Genomic DNA, 13,372 nt, shown 5'->3' with positions numbered 1-13,372 from the left:
TGAGTTGGGATGACAGGTACAGCCGCACGTGCCACCGTCCTCCACCTGGACGTTGCTGATACGTCACAGAGTTTCTCCTTGCCGAGTCGGGTTGGGGCCTCAAAATTCTTCTTAGGGCGGCTGCCTGCTGCCACAGCCCATCCATCCGAGGTGACAGGTGGCAACCGGCTCACCTTGACCTGTACTATGGAAAAATCACGCTAGCTGAAACAAAAGTGATTATTGATTGATCGATTAAAAAAATGTCTAAAGAAAAAAAGGATTTAGCTCCTTTAGGAAATCATAGGCAAGAAGGCAGGTTTAAAACTCGCGTTGGAGGGTTCTGGCGGGTTCGAGTGAGCGCCTGAATCAGGCACCGTGCGTGTTCACGGCCTCGGAGAAGGAGACATGCCCTGGCCGGCTGACTGCTCCCCGACAGCCGGGAAGAGGAACAGCGAGGAGAAAACGTGCCGGGCGGGAGCATATGGCCCCTCGAGGGCACAGACAGGTGGCGGTGACCAAGCCGTGGAAGCAGGACAGGCACTGGCCTGCAAACCAAACCGGAGCAGAAAGTTCGCGAGAGGGAGCTCGCTCCCCGGAAGAAAACAGGGTGCGCCCTGAATCCGTTTCCGTTATTTCGCTGACAAAAGCCAACACGTTACAAAGGGCTCTTCGTTCTTCTGCGGAGTCACAGAGCAACACCCGAAGGAACTTTCTGGAAGCCACCAAAAAGCCTCAGACGCCTCAGGGGATGCAGTTCAGTGAGGTGAGGCCTCTCGCCCAACCTCTGTTTGGCAGCGGGGGACCCAAGGCAGGGGCCGCGGTTCAGGTCACAGCAGCAGTAATCGGAGGGGCCGAGACTTGAAGCTGTCTGTCTCTGGAGTCCGTCACTGTCCCTGTGTCCGGTGTGTCAGGGCTACATGTAAAACGCCGCGTCGCCCCGTGTCACCCCCGTCATCACCGAAGCACGTCAGGGGCTGCACGAAGCTTACGTTTCGTGCACAGAGTGTTCGCGAAGGGTGCCAGGTCTGAGTCCAGACTCGCTTTTCTGTGCGTAGATGCCCCGTTGGTCCAGCGCCATTCGTTGAAAACACTACCCGTGTTCCTCTGTCCGGCCCTTGCTTTATTATTATTATTTTTTTTTTAACATAAGTCGACTCCATGTATGCGCGTCTGTTTCTGGGCTCTGTTCTGTTCCATCGATCCGTTGGTTTGTCCCCTCGCCGACACCACGCTGTCGTGATTGCTGTGGCTTCGTGACGAGTCTTGCGCGGGGCACCGTCCGGCCTCCACGTGCGTCCTCCTTCTGCATCGTCTTGGCCATTCGGGGCCTTTGGCCTCTCCGTGGAAACTTCGGGATCGGTTTGTCGATCTCCACAAAATAACCTGTTGGCATTTTGAGTGACAGCGCCTTGAACCTGTAGATCGAGTCGGGAAGAAATGACAGCTTGACAATATTGAGTCTTCCCACCTGTGACCTTAGAATATCTCTCTATTTAGTTAGTTCGCCTTGGATTTCGTTCATCAGAGCTTCGTAATTTTCCTCGTAGAGATCTCGCACATATTTTGTTAGATTTATTCCCAGGCGTTTCATTTGGGGGGCAGCGCTAGTGAAAACGGCATTGGGTTTTTAGTTGCAGATTCCGCTTGCTCGTGGCTGGTATGTGGGCAAGCGATGGGCTTTTGTCTGTGGGGCTTGTGCCCTGCAGCTTCGCTGCGATCGATGTGTGCAGCCCTTTGGCTTCCTCGTGTGGGTCTCCTGGAGCTAACCCCACGGCTTGGGAGGCCCGGAGTGTGGCCTTGGACGTGTAGGGCTCTGTGCCTCTGCTCACAGGTTACGATGCCTGCAGTAATCTTACCTGTCTGTCTCGCTGTTGAAACCTTACCCAGTGATGCCAGAACCCGATACCCCTCAGCAGAATTGGCTCCCACCTCCCAGTTCTGGGACACACGCTCCCAGCTGAATTCCAGCACTTTGCACGCTTTCCCTCGTCCTGGAGCAGCTCATTTGGGTCACTCTTCCTCTGCAGGCTGCCAGCTCCCCGGGGCAAGGACAGAGGCCTACCATCAGCCTCTGGGGAGCTAGGCACCCGGGGGTTAAAGTCAATTCATCAGGCTGAGCCTCGGGGAAACCAGGTCCCTGGGACCTTAGGGACCTCTCTGTCCTACCTTGTTTGGGAAACTCGTTTGGAGTGTCATAGACCAAAACGCATTAACGACGTTTTCTCTGCCATCCGTATCACCTGTCGTTCAGAGGGAGAAGCAAATTAAATGAGTTCAGCCAGACCTAACTAGCAAGGCACAGCCCGTCGACTGTCATGTCCACCACACAGCCTTCTGCCGGTGTCCAGTGTCTCTGCTCAGGCTCCGGGTGGTGCAGAGCCAGGGGACAGGGTTGCATTTTTCTTTCCAAAGCCCGATTGTGTGCTCCCTGATCTCCAGCTCTCAGACCTCGCTGGCGGCGTCAGGGTCTCAGAAGTGTCGCCCTGAGGCTGGTTCTGCGGTTGCTGTCAGCCCTCAGGGTCGGTCCTTTGTCTTTGCTGAGCTGGGTGCAGCCTCCCTCCACGGGCTCTGCCCCCCTGCCCCTCCTTCCTCTGGACTGGGCGTCACGCTTTTCTGGTCAAAAGCTGCCACTCTCCAGAAGGCCGATTCTGTTTTCTAAGAGTTGGTTTGAGGACAGTGTATTTTAGGCCTGTTCAGTTTGATCAGACATCACCTTCACTGTTACGAAGCAGCTTAAGATCCGGTTGAAGAGAGCAGTTCCATCTATTTGGTGACAACTCGTGCCACTCATTAAGGCTCTGCCCGGCACTACGAAACTCGCGCGGCACCACGCGGACGCTAAGTCATAGCACGTTTCCCGTTCGAAACCGTCTTAGTCCGTCGAACATCTTTTATCGATTCGCCTTGTTAGGCGAGAACGTAACCCTTATGGCTTCATAAACCTCCTCTACGTTCCAGGAGGTGCCATTTGGAACACGAGTGTAGTTGAATTAATAAGGCAGATGTCGAGCATTTAATTGGCCCTTCTCTCTCAGCGGGCTCTGTCAGTTCGGGGACTATCGTCGGAGATGATCCGATTCAACAGTGACATGAACCTGACAGTGGACGAGATGCTGTTGGTCTCTGGAGAGGAGAGGCTGGCTGGCTGTACAGAGTTAATGTTTCATAACTGGCTGATGTCATCGTAACCTGGTCTTCACAGAGTTTTCTACTAAAGTTCCTCGAAGAGCAGGGAGGGATAAGCAAGAAGGTGGTGGCAGCTTAACCTGACTGGCCCACAACATGGGCTTTAAAGCCTTGAGCCTCGTATTAAATGTTCAAGAGACTTCTGTTTTCTACTCCGTGTTATCATTTTTCTCCCAATCTTCAGCTAAGAGGGTTTGACTGGGGGAGAGGTGTCTTTTTATTTGGCGGTTTCTGGACCCCTCGGGCTCAGACTCCTGACTTGAGAAGCAAATATAAAAATGACAATATAGAGAAGATACCAGAGGAGAAATGAACCGTGATATATCCATTCAGTGGAATAGTATGCAGCACTGAAAAAAGGATTTCGAGCTATCAAGCCACGAAAAGACATGAAAGAACCGTGAATATATATCACTAAGGGGAAGAAACCAATCTGAAAAGGCTGCATGCTGGAGGATTCCAGCTCTGTGACGTCCTGGAAAAGGCGTAACTATGGAGACAGTGAAAAGACCGGCGGTTGCCAAGGGCTGGGGGAGGGAGGGATGAACAGGTGGAGGGAGCACAGAGAAATTTGAGTGACAGTACTCTGTACGGTACTGTCATGGTGGATACGTGTCATGATACATTTGTTCACACCGTAGAATATACACATACCACGAGCAATTGCTACTGTTACTGTAAGCCAGGACCGTGGGTGGTTATCGTGTGTCAAAGTAGGCGCACGGTTGGAAGAAATGACCAGTCCTGGCGGGTGATGCTAACGTGGTTCACTCGACGCCCTTAGATAATGTTGGATTTGACTAAATTTGGGGAGTTCTGAGCGGTGGCACATAATTGGACTTGGCGGGCGGCGGGGGAGTAATTCTGAACCCCTGAGTTTGTCAATATTGGCAAGTAGCGTTAGGATGCTTCCTGTTTCGGGGTCCAAAAATGGGCCGTCTGTGAAGACAGCTGTGAAGTCCCCTTTGGGTGAGAGGGTCACCCTCTGTCCCGGCCAGCGCCCTCAGGAAAGGTCAGCTCTGGAAATATCGCCTGCTTTACCCACGTGCATGCGATCTTCCGTCTCTACCACGCGCTGTTAAGACTGCCCCCTGGTGGCCAGTTGGCGGTGTGCTCATCCGTATTTTCTCTTGGCTTCCTCTCCAGCTGTGGCTGTTTACATCAAGGGGTCGTGGTGGTCCACGGAAGATGTACTCAGAACCTCTGATCCTGCAAGAGAAGGTCTGGTGAAGGTGAGGCGATGTCATTTTAAATGGCAGAACAGGTTTTAAAAGTCACCGTACTTACGAGCGTGTTGATAATAGGAAGCCGTCCAGCCCTGGGGATGCGTTTCCTGGGACTCTGCTGAGACAGAGCACCACAGACCGAGGGCTGACACAACGGAAACGTGTGGTGTCACAGTCCCGGAGGCTGGACATCTGCGGCCTGAGAATCAGCGGGGTCGGGTCCTTCCGACGGATGTGAGCGAGAGTCCAGCAAATTAACGCCAGCGTGAGGTTCGGCAGAGTGCGTTGGGCCCAGGTGGGGGCTGCGTGCTGGACGCGTGTGGGTGGCTGTCCAGCCCCTTCCGTGGACGGGCCAGGTGCTGTTAGCGGCTGGGATTCCGACTACCAGGAAGAGTCCGATTTGCTCTTTAAACATATGTTTCTGTCAGAACAAGAGCGGTCACTTCCTCTATGTGTCAGTTCTTCTAAATTGAGAGCAGGAAAACCCTCCCAGTTTTCAAAACCGTGCTGTGATGTCCCAGGTGTATGTGGGGTCGCCCCCTCTCCCTTTCATGGAACTTTGGGTGTTGACTTCTCTTTTTTCTTTTAATTACATTTAGTTTCTTAGCCGTCTCTTCACAAATTACCAAACACAAACAAACAAAAAGCTTTCGTGATGTTCTTTATGTTAACATAATTAGTGGTCCTAATCGAGGGCTTAAAACTGGATCTTAGTTTTAAGTTTGCAGAAACGTTTCTAAGTCAGAATCACATGTCACCCGCCTCCCCTCCCTCACCCTCCAATAACGAAACTGGACAGATTAAGCACATTTTCTTTTTTTCTCCTTTCTTCCTGCCAGTTTTCGATTCGATGTTTTCCCTTCTGCCAGAAACAATCTGCTTTTCTCTTCTGGCTTTTCTCTGAACTTTTTGGTTTTATAAATTGAAATTATAACCTCCCACATCATGGCAATCGGGTTTTGTGACTAGCTCGTTATTCTTAAAGTCTGAATTCGATTTGGCTGCCGCCGTCTGAGATAGAAATCGGGCAGCTTCTCCGAGTTAGCTGGTGTGGCGTTCACAAGTCTTTTCCTCATCTAAGACTTGGCTCCAGATGAAGGTGAAATATTTCACGTTCTGGGCCAATTAATAAGTTTATTGGCACTGAACACTTTGTGCCATTTGCTAGGATGATGCAGGCTGTCTCATTTTTATTATCAGAGTAACTGAAAGGAAAAAAAAAAACCATACAGATGTTTGAGAGACCAGGTAGGTGTAGTTGGTTTTTGTCTTTGACCACTGGAGGGAACTGAGGCTCAAAGAGGCTGTGAGTTGCTGAGGACCTCTGTCCGAGTGAATGTCGGCTGAGAAGGCACACGTGACGATGATGATGATGATGAGGATGATGATAAAGATAAAAATTTAAAAGTCAAGTATTAAATATAAAACCAAGCATTGATGCTTATATTAAACTTCCCTTCCCCAAAGTCTTGGTTCTAATGGGTGGAGATGCCGGAGGCATGGCCGGCTGGGCCCAAACAGGCGGCACCTGCTCAGCCTGCCTGCTTCTGACAGAGCCCTTGTCCAGCTGTCACACGTCAGGTCTGGAAAACCAGTAAAGGCAACCACACCCTCTGAGCTTTGATTTCCTGACCTGTAAAGCCAGACCTCCTGGCAGGTAGTGAGAATCCAATGGTGTCATGCGGGTGGAAGTCACCAGACGTGGTACTGCTGATCTCGTGGTGCTGCATAGGACGGGGCGACCAACACCCCCACACCTGGGCTGTCACATCTCAGTGTCCCCAGAGTAAAATCCATACAACGATACTGGCACTTTGTCAATAGTGGGTTGGTTTCATCTCAAGTGTCACATCTTAGCGGTCGCTCGGAGCTGTCCGGAAGACCGCGTTTTGGAAGATGCTGAGACTCTCGCCAGGCTCAGCCACTCAAGTCCGGATGGATCAGCTACGTCAGCTGGGGGCGTGGGAACGGAAGCGGAGACCTCCACTGGTGCCACTTTTTGCCTTGCCATACAAAATGCAGAGAATTTTAACAGGCAGCAGCATGACGTCGTTTGGGCTTGACGAGGATAAAGCTCTAGGAGGGCCTCATATGGACCACCATACATTTCCTTATCTGCCCCGACTTTGCTACGGGCAGAGACGGTTCCATACCTTACAGCCTTGGAAAGGAGTGGGTTTTGAGTCCCAGTCATTTTCTGAGATCGTGACTCTAAGCGTGTGCTTAAAATCTGTCGCACACCATTGAAAATCAGTCACTTTTGGGGTAGGAAATGATCTCCCCGATTTTTTACCCTTCTTCTGAGGGCCAGAATTCTGGGGCTTTTGTTAAAAATGGCAGATAGGGTTTATTTCTAGAAAACATCCAACAAATCAGCTGAAATGGTTTGCTCCCTTCCCTCCATGAGGTAACTTCCTGTTTCGTTAAATTGATCTCTGTCTACTTAGAGTTCATGTCTTGATCTCCGTCTACTTATAGTTCATGCTTTGGGGACCCACGAGGTTCTTGGCACCCCCCCCTCCTGGAGGCCGATTGGTGTGAAAGGTCACAGGTGTGAAAACCTCTGTGAGAAACTATGATTTGGCTCTTGAGCGTGAAAAGGATCACGTGACATAGGCGCACACCCCTGGCTCCGACGTGTGGGTGGGTCAGTGCCAAGCGCAAAATTTTTCACATCTCGTTTTTATCTCTCATCTTCCTTGGTCATTCTTTTTTCTTCTTCTTTCTCCTTCAAAGGTTCAGTCCTTCGGGGAAAGGATTGTGCTTTTCGTCCTAAACGTCGTTATTTTTGGAAGATCGGAGAGAAAATTGGATGACGATGACATGTTTTTCTTGCCTCACTCTGCGGAGGAGCAGGCTAAAATCCTGTGGCGAGACGGAGCAGCGGTTGGATTTTACACGACCAAAATGAAAGGTAAGGGTCACAGGGCAGTGCGGAGCCAGGGGCCACCACACTGAGAGTCAGGCCCTGGGGGGGCTCTCGGGATTCCCCGAGCGCTATCCCTGCTGAGAGAGAACCTTCCAGCACAGGAAATATCACCGGTTCAGCCGCCTTACAAATAAACCCAAGGCGTGGATTTCGTCTTCACCACGGTTCTCGTTTGACCGGCAAACAGGGTGAGAAGCGGGTCCCTGTGACTGCCAGGCCGTGCCACGTCCTGCGTAAGGTTATTTGTTGCACCTAATGGTGTAGCATGACTTTGCAGGCACAATGCTTTTCATTTCTTTTCTTTAATGTTACCGATGAGCCGTCAGGACACATACCATTGCTAAAGCTGGCACGTGGTGTGAAAGCACGCTGGATGCCAAGGTTTATAGACGTTACCTCAGCAGCGAGGGAGGCCGGCCATGACAGCCAGTTGGGGTAAAAGGTTTAGTTAACGAGAAGCGCGTGCGGAGCTGGGACCGTTTGCCCGAGGACTGAGGTCTCTGCTTTAAACTTGCTTTCTCGAACAGTTTTTGTTTTTGTTTTATTTTTAAGTTATCGCTGACACGCACTATCATGTGAGTTTCCAGCGTACGACACAGCGATTAGACATTTACAAACATCGCAAAATGATCACCCCAGTAAGTCTAGTGCCATCTGTTCTGTGCTTCCGTGGTGGTCATATGAATTCTTTGGCCAAGTGTCCGTTCACATATGTTTTCCATTTTTTATTGGGTTGCTTGCTTGCTTGCTTATTATTGATCTTCGAATGTTCTTTCTATGTTAGATATCAGTTCTTTAGCAGATACATATTTTGAAAACACATTCGTTTTGGCGTGATACTGTCTCTCAGAGTAGAAATTTTGAATGTTGATCCAGTCTGCCCACATCGAGGCAGGTCCTCGGCTAAGAAAAGCACCTCACTCCCAGGTCCGGGCTTGGATAGATCACATGGTTCAGAATATCTCAGGAGTGGATCTCTCTCTCAGCTCTGCCTTCTTTTTGTTGGGTCCTCTGGGGTCCCCTTCGCTTGTGTAGATCAGTTTGTAAGCCAGGCTTTGGGCAATTGCTCTGAATTTGCATCTGTCTCATTCCGCCATGACTTCCCCTTTATATTTCTTAGTCCAAACTCCTGATCTGACACCATTAGTGGGAAAGCTTCAGTTTTCTGAACCACGTTTTCTGCAGCCCTGGGGCTTGAGGTATATAGACCCTGTGGCCAGTAAGCTGCAAACTAACAAGTTTTATCTACTCCAGTTGCAATTTTCGGAAATTAAATTTTCCTCTGGTTTCGATGTGCTTTGGGATGCGTTATGGTGTCTCTTAATGATTTTTTGGAACTTACGTCTTTAAAAAGTTACTATTTATGGGAATTTGTATGAGCGTTACATTCCACCCCCCTTATTTGATGGGGGACTCATTTAGGTATGGATTGTAGAATTTTATTCCTTGCCTTCCCATCTCTTTCTCTAAGTTGAGAAGGCAAGGTTTATTTTTATCGAATTAAAAAATGGTTGATATTAGCAGCACACAGCTAAATTAAAAGGACTTTAGACGGTGAACAGATACATTTGATACTGTTTTATGATTTTACGCGATGGTTTCTGAAACATCACGAGCACATTCGTGTGATTTAGTTGACTGCAGGAGGAGTTCTAGTTCAGAAAAAGTGTAGAACGGTTAGAGACATTTCTTTAGCCTTGGCTCTGTCTTTGGCGCTTGTCACGGTGTTATATAGTGTCATTGTGCTGACGCTTAAGATATGGGCGTGGCACACGGCATGCTTCTCAGCTCTATGGCAGAACAATTCCTCTGCGTTAGTTTAGAGCACATGATTCAGAACATCTGATAATTCAGCTCGAGCTAGGCTGAAGCGGATAATTTCATTCCGTGTGGAAAAGAAGATGTGCAGTTTCGCTGTTTTAAATAGGATCACAGAGGCCGGGTTTTGTGTATTTTAAGAGCACACGTTGTCGCTCAACACATTCTTAGCACATTCATTTATGTGCGTGGCTTTTTTATTTAAAAAAAAAAATTATCAGACAGTGAAATGGACCCTGTTTTTGATTTTACGGTTCTATGATTCTTTTTTTTTTTTTTTACAAAACTTATTTTTCAGCCGTAGTTGACATACGACATTCGTTTCAGGCGTACCACAGAGCGAGCATACATTTTTGTACCCTGCGAAGTGATCTGCACCTTCTGAGCCATAGAGCGAGTCGCATAACTGCGACCACAGTTATAATACGGAATAATGTCATCATCCAAAAAAAACTTTTTCCCGTTGCCCCTAGTGCTTCTTCCTGCATCCCCGGCCCCAGCCCCTGGCCACCACTGCGGGTCTCAGCATCATGCCTTTGGGGTCCGTTGTCCTCAGTGGTTTCGCCCTTTTTATGGCTGAGGAGCACAGATCGTTTTAAAAACGCGTGGGCTCCTTCGTGTAGAATGAACGGGGTCTTTCCAGGTGTACCTCTCTTTGGGAACCTTCCGTCAAATGGTCTAGTTCGAGTTTCTCCCTTCCTCTGATGGTTCTATGATGGCCTTTCATTCAAAATATTGACCCTTTAATCATTTCACAATTTCATGCTGAAATCCTCTCTCGATAAGCAAAAGGCGTGAGGTTTTAAGTTTTTAACTTCGGCCCCCACCAGCCCACGAGACCACCAGCTTTCGAGGGAGGAAAGTAACTGCATGGGGGTCTAGTTCGAGTTTCTCCCTTCCTCTGATGGTTCTATGATGGCCTTTCATTCAAAATATTGACCCTTTAATCATTTCACAATTTCATGCTGAAATCCTCTCTCGATAAGCAAAAGGCGTGAGGTTTTAAGTTTTTAACTTCGGCCCCCACCAGCCCACGAGACCACCAGCTTTCGAGGGAGGAAAATAACTGAGTAGAGTCGGCCAGTTTAGGGCAGAGCGGGTCAATACTTTGCGGTTGTATAAAAATCTCAAAGGAACAGCTTTACCTTTCAGATTTCTGAAAGCCCACCACTCACGCAAGAGCAGCTCTTCACAGTATTCGGCTATGTGGTTGGCAGTCCGGACAAGCGTGTGACCCGTGAGATGGCAGTGATGCTTCGAAGTGGCCTCGGCTGCCCTGTCTGTCCAGGGCCACCTGCCCTTCCCTTGCCCCGACACCCAGTGCCACAGGCGCCTCCCGCCTAGCGTCCCATCAGGCGTGGGCCCCGCATGTGATTCTCCAGATGTCAGCAGAAACATCAGCGGCGAGAAAATGGAGAGGCGAGAGCCTGGCGGGGGTTCGGGCCCCTCGGGTGGCTTCCTGTGCTGCTTCTCACCCGGCGGCTGCTCCGTTCTGGTCTTGGGAAGCCAGCTCCCTTTTCTCGCTACGCTTCCCGCTTCCTTATAACTTGGACGTCGGTTCGCCATGCGGTCCACCTGGCCTGTGCCCACACCTGCCTTACGGGTGCGGGACGTACTCTAGTCCTACTTTTACTTCATTCAGACTCTTTTGGAAGAATAAGATTGGCCCAGCCGGCCTGTGCATGGGTTTCTTGTGGGTCATGGGTTTACCTTGAGCTCAGGTGTCTGCGTACAAGTGGGCTGGCTTTCGAGGCTCAGATATGGCCACCTGGTCTCAGCTCTTTAACCGAGGCTGTAGTAGAGGCAATCTGAAAGCAGGACCGTGGGCTGGGCAGAACCCCGTCATCCCCCGGGGAAGGGTCCCGTTTGGGAGGTCTCAGCCTGGGGTGGCATGCTTCAGTGAAGCCCCCAGGCAGCCCTGCATTGCTCCAGCAGGCTCCGCTCCGGGGGTTCACGTCATGGGGCTGCAGGCGCTCTGGGGCTGCACCCCCACCCTGCTGCATCAGAAACGCCAGCCATCTCCGCGTGACCAGGTGAGTCTCAGGCACTCTGAAGCCTGAGAAGCCTTCCCCGAAGCCACGCATCCTCAGCGGGGTGGCGTGGTCCTCAGGGCAAGCATTTGGCCCTGGGAGCAGAAGCTCTGAGACATTTCTGTGGCTCTTCAGAGTCCAGCTCCACCCAGCAAAGGCTCGCTCTGTAGTACTGAGGTGGGGTGGGGGGGATGACGGCGATTAGGACAAAATGTCTTTTGTGATTGGGACACCGGAGGCGTAGGGAGTTCGGGATATTTATAGAACGTTCCTTAATTCCGGTATCTCTGATGTTTTCTCCTGATTAGACGGGGCTTATGTGCTCGGGGGAAGGTGAGGTGCCCTTTTCATGGGCTCACATCATTTCGGGGGGCCCGGTGTCCACGTTACCATTGGCGATGTTCACCCTGCTCACTCGAGGGGCTTTGTCTTCCTTTCCATACTCCATAGTCGTATCTTTTAAGAACAATTCACTGTATCTTTTTAAAGTCAGTTTTGTCGAAGTCAGTTTTATATCCCATAAAAGTTGTCGATTGTAAATGTGCCATCCAGTGAGTTTTAGAAAATTTGGAGGGTGGCGTAGCCATTACCCTGATCCACATTGTGGATCTTTCCTCCACCCCCAAACGCTGCCGGTTTGGTATGAGTGTCTTTCTCCGGCCCACTTCTGGGCCGTCGCCGATCTGCTGTGTGTCTCCATCAGTCTGTCTTCCTGGCATGTCACAAAATGGGATGATACCGGATGCGCTGTTTTGCACCTGGCTTCTTTCACATAGCATGGCGTTTTGGACGTTCATCCAAATGGTAGCACGTATCAGCATCCTATTCCTTTTTATTGCTGAGTGATGTTCCATGGTGCGAACATACCACATTCTGTTTCCGCATTTACTGGTACGGTTTCCGGTTTGGGGCTGTGACGCACGTACGTGCCTTTGCCCGGGCCTGTGGTTTCATTTCTCACGCACGGGTTCCGAGGAATAGCATCGCGGGGTCATTTGGTGAGCCCACGGTTAACTTCTTAAGAATTTGCCAAAGCATTTGGTGAAGTGGCTGTACCATTCGCCACGCCCATCGGCGAGGTTTCCAATTTCTCCACATCCTGTCAACTCTTATTATGGCTAATCTTTTTGATCGTAGCCGTTCTAGTAGGTTGAAAGTTGCATTTCACTGTGGTTTTAATTTGCATTTTCCTAATGATTAATGATATTGAGCATCTTTTCACTGATTATTAACCATTTGTATACCTTCTTTGGAGAAATGTCTGTTCAGGTCATCTATCCATTTTTAATTGTTTTCATTTATTGAATTATAAGAGTTCTTTATATATGCTGGATATAAGTCTTTTATCAAAAATGATTTGCAGAGATTTTCTTACAGGCTGTGGTTTGTCTTCTCAATTTCTTACTGTCGTCTTTTGAAGTACAAAGCTTTTTACTTTTGACAAAGTCAGATTTGTCGTTTGTTTGTGGCTTTGGTGTTGAATCTAAGAACTCTTTGCCTGACCCAAGGTTGTGAAGGTTTTCATCTAAGAGCTTTATAGTTTTAACTCTTGCATTTACGTCTAGATCCATCTTGAATTAATTTTTGTGTACGATGTGAGGTAAATTAAAAAAAAACACCTAAAACGTTAAAAAAAATTAATGGACTTTATTTTTTTTAGAGCAGTTTTAGGTTTATAGAACTATGAAGCAGAAAGTACAGGGCATTCCCATCTCTCTCTCTCTCTCTCTCTCTCTCTCTCTCTCTCTCTCTCTCCCTCTCCCCCTGAAAGTCAAGTTCCCTTTGCAGAAACAGCAACTGTGCTGGCGTTGGCTCTGGCTGCAGTGAAGTTACATTCAGGGTAGAAAAATGGGAAGGATGCCACCGTCGCCTGTCTCGCTCTGCTGAGCAAGGTCATCGATGTTTTATGGGAAACGGGACTTAGTCTACTTGGGGCAAATGCAACTTTGCCATATTTGGACACAGGGAGCCCCCGTTAGAGTTGCTGAAACAAGCCCGCGTCCTAGAGCTGGGTCGGGTGGTCTCCCAGCCCATGTCCCCCGGGGCCGGGGAGAGCATGATGCTGCCCAGATGCGCCTCAGTGGTGCCAGGGGCTTCTGTGAGCCGCGCACGGTGACTGAGGGTCTCGGGGTCTGGGCACGTGAACAGCCTCGCTCTGCTCAGTCACCAGGTCTGCTGTCCGTCTTAGTGCCGTGATCTCA

At 49.6% G+C, this 13,372-nt stretch overlaps 1 protein-coding gene across 1 annotated transcript in view; it reads left to right on the top strand.

Moving 5' to 3' along the window:
• Positions 1 to 13,372, top strand: part of FAM169B (family with sequence similarity 169 member B) — a 70,939-nt gene that overhangs the window by 53,224 nt on the left and 4,343 nt on the right. Inside the window, exons 8-9 of the mRNA XM_015598711.1 lie at positions 4,315 to 4,400; positions 7,131 to 7,308. Of these exons, the coding sequence (XP_015454197.1) occupies positions 4,315 to 4,400; positions 7,131 to 7,308 (264 nt within the window). The remainder of the gene's footprint in view (positions 1 to 4,314; positions 4,401 to 7,130; positions 7,309 to 13,372) is intronic.

This window comes from Pteropus alecto, unplaced genomic scaffold (genome assembly GCF_000325575.1).
Source record: "Pteropus alecto unplaced genomic scaffold, ASM32557v1 scaffold59, whole genome shotgun sequence".
Lineage (NCBI taxonomy): Eukaryota > Metazoa > Chordata > Mammalia > Chiroptera > Pteropodidae > Pteropus > Pteropus alecto.
The sequence above is the reverse complement of the archived record's forward strand: the minus strand, read 5'-3'. Positions and strand labels throughout refer to the sequence as shown.